Source organism: Hylobates moloch, unplaced genomic scaffold (assembly GCF_009828535.3).
Source record: "Hylobates moloch isolate HMO894 unplaced genomic scaffold, HMol_V3 SCAFFOLD_21, whole genome shotgun sequence".
NCBI classification, from domain to species: domain Eukaryota; kingdom Metazoa; phylum Chordata; class Mammalia; order Primates; family Hylobatidae; genus Hylobates; species Hylobates moloch.
The window spans coordinates 15,219,066-15,232,759 of NW_026652296.1; the positions used below are offsets into that span (position 1 = coordinate 15,219,066).

At 44.8% G+C, this 13,694-nt stretch overlaps 2 protein-coding genes across 2 annotated transcripts in view; both read left to right on the top strand.

Moving 5' to 3' along the window:
* The window catches only part of LOC116461410 (eppin-like), a 12,055-nt gene extending 6,568 nt beyond the window's left edge, over nt 1–5,487 (top strand). Inside the window, 5 exon segments of the mRNA XM_058433267.1 lie at nt 3–70; nt 1,552–1,667; nt 1,669–1,684; nt 4,468–4,635; nt 5,180–5,487. Coding sequence (XP_058289250.1) covers nt 3–70; nt 1,552–1,667; nt 1,669–1,684; nt 4,468–4,635; nt 5,180–5,190 — 379 coding nt within the window. The 3' untranslated portion in view covers nt 5,191–5,487.
* Nucleotides 5,488–7,891: 2,404 nt separating this feature from the next.
* On the top strand, nt 7,892–13,036 carry WFDC6 (WAP four-disulfide core domain 6). Its single transcript, XM_032142348.2, has 3 exons — nt 7,892–8,057; nt 9,287–9,417; nt 12,727–13,036. The coding sequence occupies exons 1-3, from the start codon at nt 7,967–7,969 to the stop codon at nt 12,763–12,765; spliced, it is 261 nt and encodes an 86-aa protein (XP_031998239.1). The 5' UTR covers nt 7,892–7,966; the 3' UTR covers nt 12,766–13,036.
* Nucleotides 13,037–13,694: the final 658 nt, after the last annotated feature.

The following is a 13,694-nucleotide window of genomic DNA, read 5'->3' on the forward strand; positions in this document are numbered from 1 at the left end:
AGCCTCCTGGTGCTATTCATCCTCTTAGCGAATGTCCAGGGACCTGGTCTGACTGATTGGTTATTTCCCAGTAAGTATTGGCCTCAGCCCTTACCCTAGAGAGAGGGGAGTTTGCTGGGAGGAAGGAACAGGGAACAACTCTTCAGATGTGGGTTGCTTTCCACCATCTTAGCCCAGGTCCCAGGTTGGGAGAGGAGAGAGATATTTGTAAGATCCCTCCTGTGAAAGATCCCTTCTGGGAATGCAGTAACCCCGACTTAGGCAATCCCCCCTTTCAGCCCTTTTGAAGTGGAGGGTCTTTATCAAGGAGATGGAGGAGAGTCACAGGATCTAGCTTTCATGGGAATCGCTACAGGAATCCGGGAAACCAAGGGACCTTCTCCTTACCCCACAAGCAAAACAGGCCCTTTCCTTGAGGCATCATCTCTATCCACTCCTGGTTCTTTCAAATGTAGTCCCATAAAGTGTCCCCATATCCCTAGGGGATCCCTAACTTTGAGATAAAGGACAGCATCCAGAAGTCCCTTGAAACTTAAGTCACTAATATTCCATGACTATAATGTAACAATGATCATTGTTACCATTTGCTGAACACTCAGGAAGTAAGGATTTCTGAAAAGGGATTTCTAAAACAACAGAGGGATCTGGAATCAGACTTAGTGGGTCCAAATATTGGTGGCCCTGTAATCTTGGGCAAGTTACTTAAATTTCGTGGGCCTCAGTTTCCGCATCTGTAAAATGGGGATATTAATAGAACTTCCTTCCTAGAGCAATTATAAAGATTAAATGAGATCATATATTTAAAATGCTTAGAAGAGTGCTTGGCTTATGGTAAATACTTAGCAAATGTTAGATAATATGACTGCATATCAGTTATTCTGATTAGGGCTTTATATACTTTGTCTCATTGTTTTCTCACAACTCTGTAAGGGCAAAATGATTTTACAGATGATGAAACCAAGGTTCAGAGAGGGTCAGAATTCAGACCAAGAGTCAGAATTCAAAATCTAAACTGGCTCCGGGGTAAGTGATACTAATTGCTGTATAATACTACCACCTAGAGGAACTTCCAAACACCGACTCCTCAACAAGGGCAAAAAGACCGCATCAGCTTAAATCAGTGGCCCACAATGGGGCGATTTTGCCTTCCAGGGGACCTTTGCAGTGCCTGGAGACATTTTCGGTTGTTACAATCAGGGGTGCTAGTGGAGTCTGATGGGAAGAGTCCTGGGATGCTGCTAAACATCCTAAAATCCCCAGTTCAGCCCCCCAAACAAAGAATTATCCAGCCCAAATATCACTGGTGGTTGAGAAATTCTGCCTTAGATGGGATGGAGCTGGGGGGTGGGAAGACAGGGAGGAGTGGTCAGTGGGGAGGGGGCGGGGTAGGCAGTAGGGAAGTGAGAGAGGCCGCCCTGAGGGAAAGAACTCCTGGGGGCGAGCAAAGTGGAAGCAAACTTCCCTGACTCTCTAGAATCGCCTTGTGTCTGGCAAAGCGGGGAGACACTTTGCTGTCTAAGGCACATGCGTGTAAAACTGCTCCTTCCCTAGGGAGATGTCCCAAAATCAGAGAAGAATGTGGATTCAAAGAAAGGGATGTGTGTACAAAGGATAGACAATGCCAGGACAACAAGAAGTGTTGCGTCTTCAGCTGAGGAAAAAAAATATTTAGATCTCAAACAAGGTAATATTCAGAGCCGCAGAATAACCAACCCCTCCTCTCCCTGTCCTCACCTTCTGCCTTCCTGGACTGGCTTTGTGCCCTGATCGCTGAGGGCTGGTCTCCGGCAAAACTGCTAGACTTGGGAGACCTGCGATTTAGATTCATTACTGTGCCAAATATGGTGTGTGCCATTAGGAATGACCTTATCCTATCAGGTAATGTCTGAGACTCAGTTTCCCAGAACAAATGATTGGTGAAGGAGTGGCACTGAATCAGATTCTTTTGGCTATTTGGATACCTGTCACTCTTATAATTTTTTGAGCACCCAGGTAGCCATTGTTGCCCTAACATATACCAACATTGTTGCTGCAAGTGATAAATTAAGCAATTTATATTTCCTAACTTTTTTGCTATGGAGTTACCACCGCTCTGCCTCCACAAATCCAACTTTGCACCAAAACACCTCTCCTGACTGCTCCAGAACAGAGGGTTTTTCCTTTCTGCTGCATCTTAGTTTCATGCCTATCTCCCTGGGATGCAAAAAGACTATCAAAGATTCTTTTTTAATTCATTCAACAAATATTGATTGAGTGCCTCTGAGACCCACAATAGGATTTGATCTGCTCAGTGTGGTCAGGGAGGTTGGGATTGCCTTCTCTGAGAAAGCAAATCTGGAGTTGGGTTGAGAAAGATGGGTAATGTTTTAGGCAAAAAGTGGGTGGATGGGTTTTCCAGGCATAGGGAGTAGCATGCACAAAGGCGCAGTGGTGGGGCCTGGGGAGGCCAGAATGCGGAGTGAGCACGAGCATGGTACAAGGAAAACGGATTCTGGGTGGGCAGAGATCAAACAATTCAGGTATGGTGGGCCAGATTAAAGAATCTTCCCTGGATCCCAAGGGCCATGGCAATCCACCGAGGCGGGGCATCAGATGACCAGGTTCATACCACATCTAGAGTTTAAAATAGGAGGAAAAGAGTGTCTTAAAGGACTTCAAGATGACAGAAATGGTGGCTGGAACTAGAGGTAGCTGAGGGGATGAAGAAGAGTAGGACGTGCTTGAATGAAAGAGTAGGATGTAGGAGGCAAAGTAAACAGGACTTGACAGAGAAGTAGAGTGGGCAGGTTAGGGGGCTAAGTCACTCATATGCCAGCAGGTAAGGATTCTGAATTCACACATCCTGAGTTCAACTCTTACCTCCAGTTTTTACCAGCATTTTTGTCTTGAATAAATTAACAACCTTCCCTCACTGTGCGTCAGTTTCCTCAGATAATAAAAGGATCAGTGTAAAAGGTTATTCTGAGGATCCAATTGATCTGCATGACGTGCTTAGAGCAATGCCTGGCACACAGTAGCCACCTGATACCTATTTGCTTATTTGTAATTCTTGGCTAAGGGCTCCTAAATAGCAGAGATCATGCTTTTTCTCTGTTCCTTGAAGCATTGAGCACATAATAGGTGCTCAATGAATAATTTATTCAGTTCAGATCAAGATACATTTCCTTTATCCTCAACATTCCATAAGGTTCTGTACTGAGCCAGGCTACCTGTTAGGAATTGGGATGCCAAGATGAAAGCAGATACACTAGAAATTCACTCCCTGCTCACTAGAAACTCACAGCCTCAGGGATGAAACTGAAGTTATAAACAAATGAAAAATGAATGCACAAGATTCTGAAGCAAGGTGTGGCAGTGAGGAATGTAGAATGGAGTCAAGAGAGACATCACAGCAGTTGATGTCTGAGAAAGGTTTTGAAGGAAGAAGAGTGTCACTGTGAGCATTGCAAAGGGATGGAGGTATGGGGGTAGCACGGTGTGTTGAATATTGCTGGAGCATGTGGCTCAGAGGGGTTCTGTGGCAGGAGAGGAGGCCAGCGTCACAGTAGGAGCCAGACAATGAAGGGCCTTGTGGATCATGGGAGGACATTGTCATAGAGTGAAGGTAGGTCTTATCTGTGGAATGACGTGATAAGCCTGGCTCTCAGATCCATCAGATCCTTCTCTCTGGTGGGAAGCATGAAGGATTGATTGGAGGGGCCAGGACTGGAGGCAGAGGGATCAATCTGAGGTTATCTCAACAGTCCAAGCATGAGACACTGAGGCTTATATTAAAGAGACTGGCAGAGAGGTGAGCTATTAGGAGGTAAAAATCAACAGGACCTAATTGTTTAGCAGTGGAGATTTACCCAAATGGAACTGTGTAAGCATAATTTAGTTGGGACCTGCATTTGTTTGGTAGAGTTGCTATAACAAAGTACCATTGACTGGGAGTCTTAAACAACAGAAATGTATTGTCTCACAGTTCCTCAGGCTAGAAGTCTGAGATCAAGGTGTCAGCACGGTTGGTTCCCTGTCAGGGTTATGGGGAAGAAGCATGTTCCATTCCTCTCCCATGGCTTCTAGTGCTTTGCTGGCAATCTTTGGTGTTCTTTGGCTTGTAGACACATCACCCCAATCTCTGCCTTCACATTCATATGGTGTTCTCGCAGTGTGTATGCTCTGTCCAAATTAACCTGTTTGTATAAGGACACCAGTCATATTGGTATAGGGGTCCACCCTATTTTGGTCTGACCTCATTTTAGCTAATTACATCTGCAACAACCCTATCTCCAGGGATGCAGATGCCCACTCTGGGGTCTCCTTGCAAATGTATGCAATATGTCAATGGAGCTGTGCTTCTGCCATGTGATAAGGGAAAAGGAGCCTATTCCGGTTTCATCTATAGTAGTTGCCAGGGAGAATAATAACAACTGTTTATTTCCGGAGTGGGCACACTGAGTTTTCAACTCTGGAGTCTCTCTGCAGATGTATGCGAAATGCCAAAAGAAACTGGCCCCTGCCTGGCTTATTTTCTTCGTTGGTGGTATGACAAGAAAAATAATACTTGCTCCATGTTTGTCTATGGTGGCTGCCCGGGAAACAATAACAACTTCCAATCCAAAGCCAACTGCCTGAACACCTGCAAGAATAAACGTGAGTCCTAGGGGCCCCAGTCTTTCATCTTCTCCAGTCCCATGCTGGGAGGTCTGGGTGTTGGCTAGTCCGTTCCAGGACAGCTACATCTTTGGCAGACCTGGTACTGACAGAACCAGCTCCGATCAGGAGGTAAGAATGCACCTGGCAAAAGGCTAGACAAAGTTACTTTCTGAGTATGAGGAATTGAGGATGAGAAGGGATGTAGAAGTAATCAATGCTGGCAAGTATGAGGGGAGTTAGGAGGGGTGGAGGAAGGGTGTAGAAGTGGTGAAATCTCAGAGATAAATTGCAGAAGAGGCACAGGATGCTAAACCTAGACACGCTGACCAACCAACCCTTCCAAGCCATCAATGTCTCAACACAACTCTTTGGCAGTGATTCACTCCTGTTCGTTTTTCCTTGAAGAAGATAGAGAGCTCCCCAAAGCAAACCCACTTCTTTTTAGTGTCTTTCTGTGCAAAGATGTATAAACATAACTTCAAGCTCCAAAGATAAGCTGAACCCAAGATGCTCAGCTCTTTCTGTCCTACGTTCTCTATAGGCTTTCCCTGATTGGATAAGGATGCGCTGGAAGAGCCACCAGAATGTGGCTCATGCTCTGAGGACTGTTCGTGTCCCTGATTGATGCTGCAGATTGGCTTCCAGTTTCACTCTCAGCATTCCAAGATCTTAGCCCTTCCCAAAACAGAACCCTTGCATCTACCTCCTCTTCCTCCATCTTTGGCTCTTTTGATGCACAATATCCTTCCATTTTGATTTCATCGTTATGTCGCCTTTATCTCCAACTTCTAGAGCTCCCAGTTTATACCTGTGTCACTCTCAATTTTTTCCAATAAAGTACTTGATGTAGTCCTGTGCCTCTGAGGCTGAGCAATTGACATCTTTTTGGCACATTACACTTTGCAGAGTAAGGGATCATTGAGGCTTCTGGTGACATCATTCAAGGGAGTGAAGACAATCAGAAGTTTGAGAGTTGAGAGCTCCAGGGATATTGTTATTGTTATCTTCCTCTGTTTCTACAAAACACTGTAAAACCCTTTTTAGGCAAGGGCCCAAGAACAGTGCCTTAGTTTGGATCCTCTAGAAACTAACCCTGGGAAAAGGGCATGGGTGCAGGTAGTGTGTTTGCAAGATCTCCGAAGACATACAAGATGGGTAGTGGAATGAGTAATTCACGGAAGAGAAGAGAAGAGAGGAGTCTATTATGAGCTGGTTACTACTGTGGCTCAATCCTATTGGGGACCTTTTAAAGAATCACGTAAAACAGGCTTACAAATTTTCTTTTTAAAAATATTTTATTTTATTTTAAGTTCCAGGATACATGTGCAGGACCTGCAGCTTTGTTACATAGGTAAGCCTGTGCCATGGTGGTTTGCTGCACCTATCAACCCATCACCGGGGTATTAAGCCCCACATGCATTAGCTATTTATCCTGATGCTTTCCCTCCCCCTGCCCCCTCAACAGGCCACAGTGTGTGTTGTTCCCCTCCTGATGTCCATGTGTTCTCATTGTTCATCTCCCACTTACAAGTGAGAACATGCAGTATTTAGTTTTGTTCCTGCGTTACTTCGCTGAGGATAATGGCTTCCAGCTTCATCCATGTCCCTGCAAAGGACGTGATCTCATTTCTTTTTAAGGCTGCATAGTATTCCATGGTATATATGTACCACATTTTCTTTATCCAGCTCATCGTTGATGGACATTTGCGTTGATCCCATGTTTTCGCTATTGTAAATAGTGCTGCAGTGAACATACGCATGCATGTATCTTCATAAAAGAATGATTTATAGTCCTTTGAATGTATACCCATGGGATTGCTGGGTCAAATGGTATTTCTGGTTCTAGATCTTTCAGATTTTGGCACACTGTCTTCCACAATGGTTGAACTAATTTACATTCCTACCAACAGTGTAAAAGCATTCGTGTTTCTCCTCAGCTTTACCAGCATCTGTTGTTTCTTGACTTTTTAATAATCACCATTCTGACTGGCATGAGACGGTATCTCATTGTGGTTTTGATTTGCGTTTCTCTGATGATCAGTGATGTTGAGCTTTTTTTCATATGTTTGTTGGCTGCATAAATGTCTTCTTTTGAGAAGTGTCTGTTCATGTCCTTTGCCCACTTTTCAATGGGGTTGTTTGTTTTTTTCTTGTAAATTTGTTTAAGTTCCGTGTAGATTCTGGATATCAGACCACAAATTTTCTTAATCTGTCTCCAGTGATGGGGAAGCTAAGCTATTTGTCCACTGATTCCCAATGCCCACTGGATGTCAGGGATACTAAATCCCTCACTCTTTCAGACCGTTATGCATGCAAGCTACACAAGCTCCCTGGGGGCCAGAGAAAACCCACAACAGAAAAGTAGGGACCGATGCTAGAGGTAGGAGGCTGTGAATGTGCATTGGCTATTATTCAGCCATTAAAAGGAATGAACTTCTCACTCACCACTGATGACATGCCTTGCTGCACACACATCCTGCTGCCACCCTGCAGAAATGCTTCCATTACCCGCAGTTCTTTGCCAGAGGGGATTGATGCCCAGGGAACTGGCTCCTCACCTCCTTCGGGCTTATACCAAGGATATAAAACTTGGTACAGACGCTCAAGCCTTAATGCTTCAGGGTGTGACTTTTAATCCAATGCTGTAGCTGTGACAACAGGGACAAACGGATAACGGAGTTGGAGAAGTCCCAAAGTAATGAAAGAAGTTATTGATTCATGCAAAATCAATCAACTTAAAGGATACATGTAACTGATCTTTAAATACAAAAGAAGAGAGAGGGAAGTGAAGAGCGGGGAGAAAGAGACTCAGACAGACAGAGACTCCCTGAAAAGGAGAAAAAGACAGGCACAGAGTAAAAGACATACAGAGGCACAGAAAAGAGAAGAAACAGAGTGAGAAAAATAAAACGTAAGAACAGACATGTCAGGAGAAGAGTGAAATTAGAAAGAAGGAAGAGAGCTAGCATACTCTTAACCTCCAAACCCCCCCCCCCCCGGGGAAATGGAAGCCTCTGGAGTTAAACCTTCCCTTCTGCTAAGGGAGCCTGGAAAGCCCAAGACAAGATGTGCCCTCTTTCCCTGGTAGACCAGAAAGCCTCAGATTGCTGAGGATTAGGAGCTGCCTATCCCCCAGGGTAGGTACCAGGTAGTCCCACTGATGGCCTCAGGGATCTGGTGTTCCTGACGGGGGGAGTCTGGCTGGCTTGTCTCCAGGGCTGTCTCCTGCGGTGCTGGGCTACACCGGGGCAGGCAAAGTGCAGAGGTAGGAGCTGCTGAGCAGCAGTTCTTAGTTTTGGTGCCATCAACCAGGCCAGTACTTCCTAAAATGGGACTCTCAGGACTTCTGCCAATCCTGGTACCATTCATCCTTCTGGGGGATGTGAAGGAACCTGGGCACGCTGAAGGCATCTTTGGCAGTAAGTATTGGGAACCCCGTCCTTGCAATGGAGAAAGGAAACTCAGTGGGGAGGAAGGGACAAAGAATAATTTTGCAGTTGAGAAATTCTTTTCTCCACCTGTGCCTGGAATTCCAGGTGGGAAAGAGGGGAGCTATTTGGAGTCTCTTGGTAAGAGACTCCCTTGGAGAATACAGGCATCTGAATCTGTGGCAACTGACTCCTTGCTGCCATTCCAAAGAGTTCTTCCTGTAGATGCCTGGATCTAGAGCTCATGAAATGAACTAAGAAGGAGTAGTAAGCCCAAGGAAGTTTCCCATAAGAAATGCAGGCTGCTCCCCACAACACCACCTGTGTCAGCTTCCAAATGTTCTCATTGCAGCCCCCACAGCCATATCCACAGAGGACCCTAGCCTTTGGGGTAAAGAATGGTCTTCAGAAGTCCCTTGGAATGCTGAAATGTGAAGACTCACAATTAGCAGCTAATTGTACTGAGCACTGAAAATTAGTGGTTGAAAGTGAGCACTCAGGAGCCACACACTGTAAGTTCAAACCCTGGCTCCACCCTTGAGTAGCTGTGTGACCTTGGGCAAATTCATAGAACCTCCTTATGCTTCCAATTCTTCTGTTTACAAAATGTGAATATTAAGAGTACTTACCCATAGATTTGTAAAGAGGATTAAGGAGAAAAGGCAGCTCACAGTAAGTGCTTCATCCATATTACTCATTGTTACGTTATGTTGCCCCAGGCAGTTTCAGGATGGTTTGTCAAACTCCGTTGTGTTAGTCTTCATGCAACCCTATGGGCAAATGAGGAAATCAAGGCTCAGAGAGAGTGCCCGGCACACCAAGGGTCACACAGAATTCAAAAGCCCAGCTATCTGATGCCAGAAATGTTGATCTCAATCATTGAGAGCCACAGCGCCTCGCACCAAGCACCACAAGGCAACCAAGCACCACAAGGCTGAGTGACCAGAATAGTCTTAGAGGAATGCGTCTTTCTCTCAGGAATCTCATAGATGGTGTGGGTAGGGGGTAGAGGTTGGTTTAGGGATCTGATGGTGAGTTGTTATGGGGTTGGGGATGTGGGCAGTGTTGTGAAATTCCTGAGCCCCCTGAGGGCCACTACCTTCTGGGGACAGGTGAAGTGGAAACAAGGTTCTCTAACTCTGCAGGGGTGCCCTGGGCTCAGGGAGGGGAAGCACTGGCTCCTTTAAGGCCTCGAGGGAATATATCTTCCCCTCCCTTAGAGCCGTGTCCCAAAATCAAAGTGGAATGCGAAGTGGAAGAAATAGACCAGTGTACCAAACCCAGAGATTGCCCAGAAAACATGAAGTGCTGCCTGTTCAGCCGTGGAAAGAAATGTTTAGACCTCAGAAAGGTAACTCAGATGCTTCCTAAATTATCCAGTGCCCTCACCTTCTATCTCCACCTGCACTGCACTAACTCTGTCTCCTGGTTCACGGATGGCTGGTCTCTGACCAAGAGTTTAGGTACATCTTCTACTTGACACAAATCTGCCAGTCCTGGACTTGGGAGACGTGGATTTTATTTCATTTCTTCCTCTATTTTGCTAAGTGATGTGAACAATGTAGTTTTCCTTTCTGGGCCTCAGTTTCCCTTTCCATAAGACAGGTGTTGATATTGGACCACACGGTCCCTTGGCTACTCTTCAGTGATTCTTGAGATGCCAAATAGTCACCACCTTAGACTGCCTACACTCTTTCTTCTCTGCCCTTATTATTGAGCTCTAAAGAAGATCATCAAGGACTATTCATTCATTCTAAAGGACTATTCATTCATTCAACAAATACTGATTGGTGCCCTTGACACCCATGACGGGTTCCACTTGCTCATTGTGGCCAGGAAGGTCAGAAAAGGTTTTTCTGGGAAAGAGATCCATGATTTAAGATCTGAAAGATGAGTACTTAGACCAAAAATGGGAAGAAATAACCTTTCAGGCACAGGTAATAGCATGTGCAAAGGCTCTGTGGCAAGAGGCAGGATGTTCAGGCCTAGAAAGGCTGGAAAGCAGAGAGTGAGCAAGAGACAAGAAAGAGGAAACTGGTAGTGTATATTCAGGGCAACTTGAATCTGTACTCCCAAGTGGCCATCCTCAAGTTTTGGGCTCAAATAAACGCCCTACTTAATCATATTTTCTGAATCTTGTTACTTTAGGTTGACATACCTTTCAAGGCAATAACTAGGTTTTCAGTGCTTTGACAAAACCTCCAATGTGTGGCCTTCCAGCCAGGCATCTGTGGTTTCATATTGTTCAAGCATTTGTTGCATCCCTATGGATTGCATCTCTCTACAGGTTCGCTGTTGCTGAACCAAGAAATAAGGCATACACAGATTTCTACAGAAATTGTAATTCTATAACAGATTTTCAGGAGATGAGGAAGGCTGGTATCTTTCGGAGTGCAAAGTGATTTTGGAATTGAAAGAATTTCTTTGGGTTAAAGTTTGTCACTGACTTGTGTTCCTGAACCATGAAGCATGAATATGTGGGCTGAGAAATAGTTTCTCTTGATAAATAAACAAGTAACAAATTTTAAAAAGAGAGAAAGATGAAGCTGGGCTAGATGGGGGAAGAAGAGCTGATAAGGGATCTGGTCTTGATCCTAACAGCAATGGACTAACTTATGTTCAAATCCCTTACCATCTGTGTGGCCTCAGGAAAGTTATTTAGCCTCTCTAAACCTTAGTTTCCTCATCTGCATAATGAGAACAATGAGAGGACCTACTTTACAAGATTAAATGTTAATAGGTGTCAACTACTAAGAATAGTGCCTGACACTAATCAATGCTATAATTGTTGGTTTGTGTGCTTCAGACTATGAGGTTCTAAAGAACTCTATTTGTACCTCATAGCACTATGGGCAAAATAATTGCTCAATAAATGCTTAAGATCAGGGTAGATTTGAGTTTTGGGGTTTTTCTCTGTGAATACTCCTGAAGCATCTGCTCTATGCCAAATTACCTGCTAGAAACTGCTGTATCAAGATGGCATAAGATGGAATCCCCTCTCAAAAACCTCACATTCTCATGGAGGAATCAGAAAATATGAACAAGAAAGTAAATGGAAATGATAAATGTGTGTGCAAGATTGAGAAGCAATGAAGAAAAGCAAGAAGTAAAGAATGAATCCAGGAAAGACTGCATAAAAGAGTCCATGTCTGGAAAGGGTTTTAAAGAATGAACAAGAGTTCACTTAGCAAGAGGGGGCTGGATGTGTCAGGCATGTGCAAAGGCATGGGGTGTGTAAGAAAGTGCTACTTTTAGAGCATAAGTTTGGGAAGTTGGGTGTTGGGGCAGCGTAAGAAATAAAGCTGGAGAGGAGGAGGAGAAAATGGATTCTGAAGTCCCTCTGGGTTTGGTAGAACTTTATCCTGTGCCCAGCAGATCGGCCATTCTGGAAACCAACGTCAAGCAGACTGGAGAAGTCTTGGAGATCAGCTGGTGGCCTTTCACTGAAGTCCTTGCAAAAGATAATGATGCTTGCATTAAGAAAGCAGCAGAAAGGAAATAAAGGAGAGCTATTTAGGAGGCAAAATCAGCCAGATTTAGTGTTCAGATGTTAGGGAGCCAAGGAAAAAGAAGCCATGTGATGTCACAGCTGCTCCTTCCAACAGCCCTGTTAGGCGAGCAGGTTGGGATTTTGTGTTCTTATCTTACAGATGAGGAAGTCAAGGACCAGAGAGGAAAAATGAGTGGTCAAGGTTTACACTGAATTGGGAGCAGAGCCCTGAGCCAAATTTGCTTCTCAGTGGAGACAAAGAGAACGGTGGCCACAGAAAGGGAGAGATGGACATTCTCCAGGGAGACAGGCACCCAAACAGCTCTGTTCTGTGATCTCCCTTTAGATATATGCAGTATGCCACAGGAGGCTGGCCCCTGCCTGGCTTCCATACCACGCTGGTGGTACAATAAAAAAAACTAAGATCTGCTCCAAATTCATCTATGGCGGTTGCCAGGGGAACAATAACAACTTCCAAACTGAAGCTATCTGTCTGGTCACCTGCAAAAAATACCGTAAGTCCCAAAGGTCCCAGTCTCCTGTGCTCACCAAGGCCACACTGGGAGGTCTGGGTGTTGGCTGGTCTATTCCAAGACCTGGGTGGGCCTGGGGATGACAAAACCAGCTCCAATGCAGAAGTATAAGTAGAAGAATATTTTGGGAAAGAGGGTGGGAAGGGAGGGATTAGTCAAAGGGATATTTGCAAGCATGAGGTGAGTAGTGGGTGTAGAGAGAAAACAGAAGTGGTGGAGTATCCCAGACCAGGTCAGACAGAAGCCCAGTAAACCCAGCCCAGCCCTGGGCACCATTCATCAGCCAATCATTATAGTCCTTTACTTCTCACTAAACCTTGTTGCTACTTCTCTTCCTTTTAAAGATTATTTCTAACCAGGGCAGTCACATACTTTATTGGCCAAACCAAATCACTTTTGAAAGTGTCTCAAGGTGAGGTGCCATTAATTATTACACTGGGACAACAGGCATAAACTGGGACTCTACTGGACAAGTCAGAACCCATGATCATTCTAGGAGCCCCCAAACTCACCTTCATTCCGTTCCTGTCCAAAGATGGAAAAATGATCCCACCTCCTTTTTCCCATTAGGTGCAAGATTTGGTTCCTAATGTGGTCAGGGTCCAAGCATCTCACCCTTTATTCTTCTACTTCACAGGTTAGCCTTACTTTATACCATAAGGAGGAGCTTGAATAACCTCCAGGATTTGGCGCATAATCCAGGCCTCTCTCCACGTGTGCCTGATTGATGCTCCAAATTAGCTTCCATGGGCCAAACCTTGGCTGTTCCAGAAACTGAACCCCAGGAATTGCTTACACCCTTTCTTCCAGCGTAGCATCTCTTCAAACACAATGCTCTTCCCCTTGACCACTTACTCAGTATGAAACTCTATGTCTTCAACTTTCAGACCCCCATTTATTTGTATAAAGGATTCAGTTGCCTTAATAAGGTGCTCTGTGGGGTCCGATCTCTCTGAGGCTGAATAATTCACACCTGCAATATGCTGATATTGACATATACTCACATCTCTCTATGTGCAATTTTCAGAGAACAAGAAGCCATTGCATTTTCTGGTGACACCAAAAAAGGGAGAGAGTATGAAAATCCTGCAAATTGAGAACGCTAGTGACATTGTTACTTTAGTAAAATTGTCGTTAAGATGCTGAAGAATGGAGCCAGTGCAGATCCAGATTTTGTATGGTCTAAACCTGATAAATGAGGAGCTCCTTTAGAAACCAAGCACAGGCTGGGCACGGTGGCTCACGCCTGTAATCCCAGCACTTTGGGAGGCCGAGGCAGGTGGATCACCTGAGGTCGGGAGTTCAAGACCAGCCTGACCAACATGGAGAAATCCCATCTCTACTAAAAATACAAAATTAGCCAGGCGTGGTGGTGCATGCCTGTATTCCCAGCTACTCTGGAGGCTGAGGCAGGAGAATTGTTTGAACCCAGGAGGCAAAAGTTGCAGTGAGCCGAGATTGCACCATTGCACTCCAGCCTGGGCAATAAGAACAACACTCCCATCTCAAAAAAAAAAAAAAAAAAAAAAAAAAAAAGAAAAAAGAAAGAAACCAAGCACAAATGAGTACAAAAGAGAATATTATTTCAAATGAGGAGGGAAATTG

Bases quoted from the DNA above. Each gene is read 5' to 3' on its own strand.
- WFDC6 (XM_032142348.2), top strand. From the start codon at position 7,967: ATGGGACTCTCAGGACTTCTGCCAATCCTGGTACCATTCATCCTTCTG. The intron at 8,058-9,286 runs GTAAGTATTGGG...CCCCTCCCTTAG, and splicing joins CGCTGAAGGCATCTTTGGCA to AGCCGTGTCCCAAAATCAAA. The intron at 9,418-12,726 runs GTAACTCAGATG...TCTACTTCACAG, and splicing joins AATGTTTAGACCTCAGAAAG to GTTAGCCTTACTTTATACCA.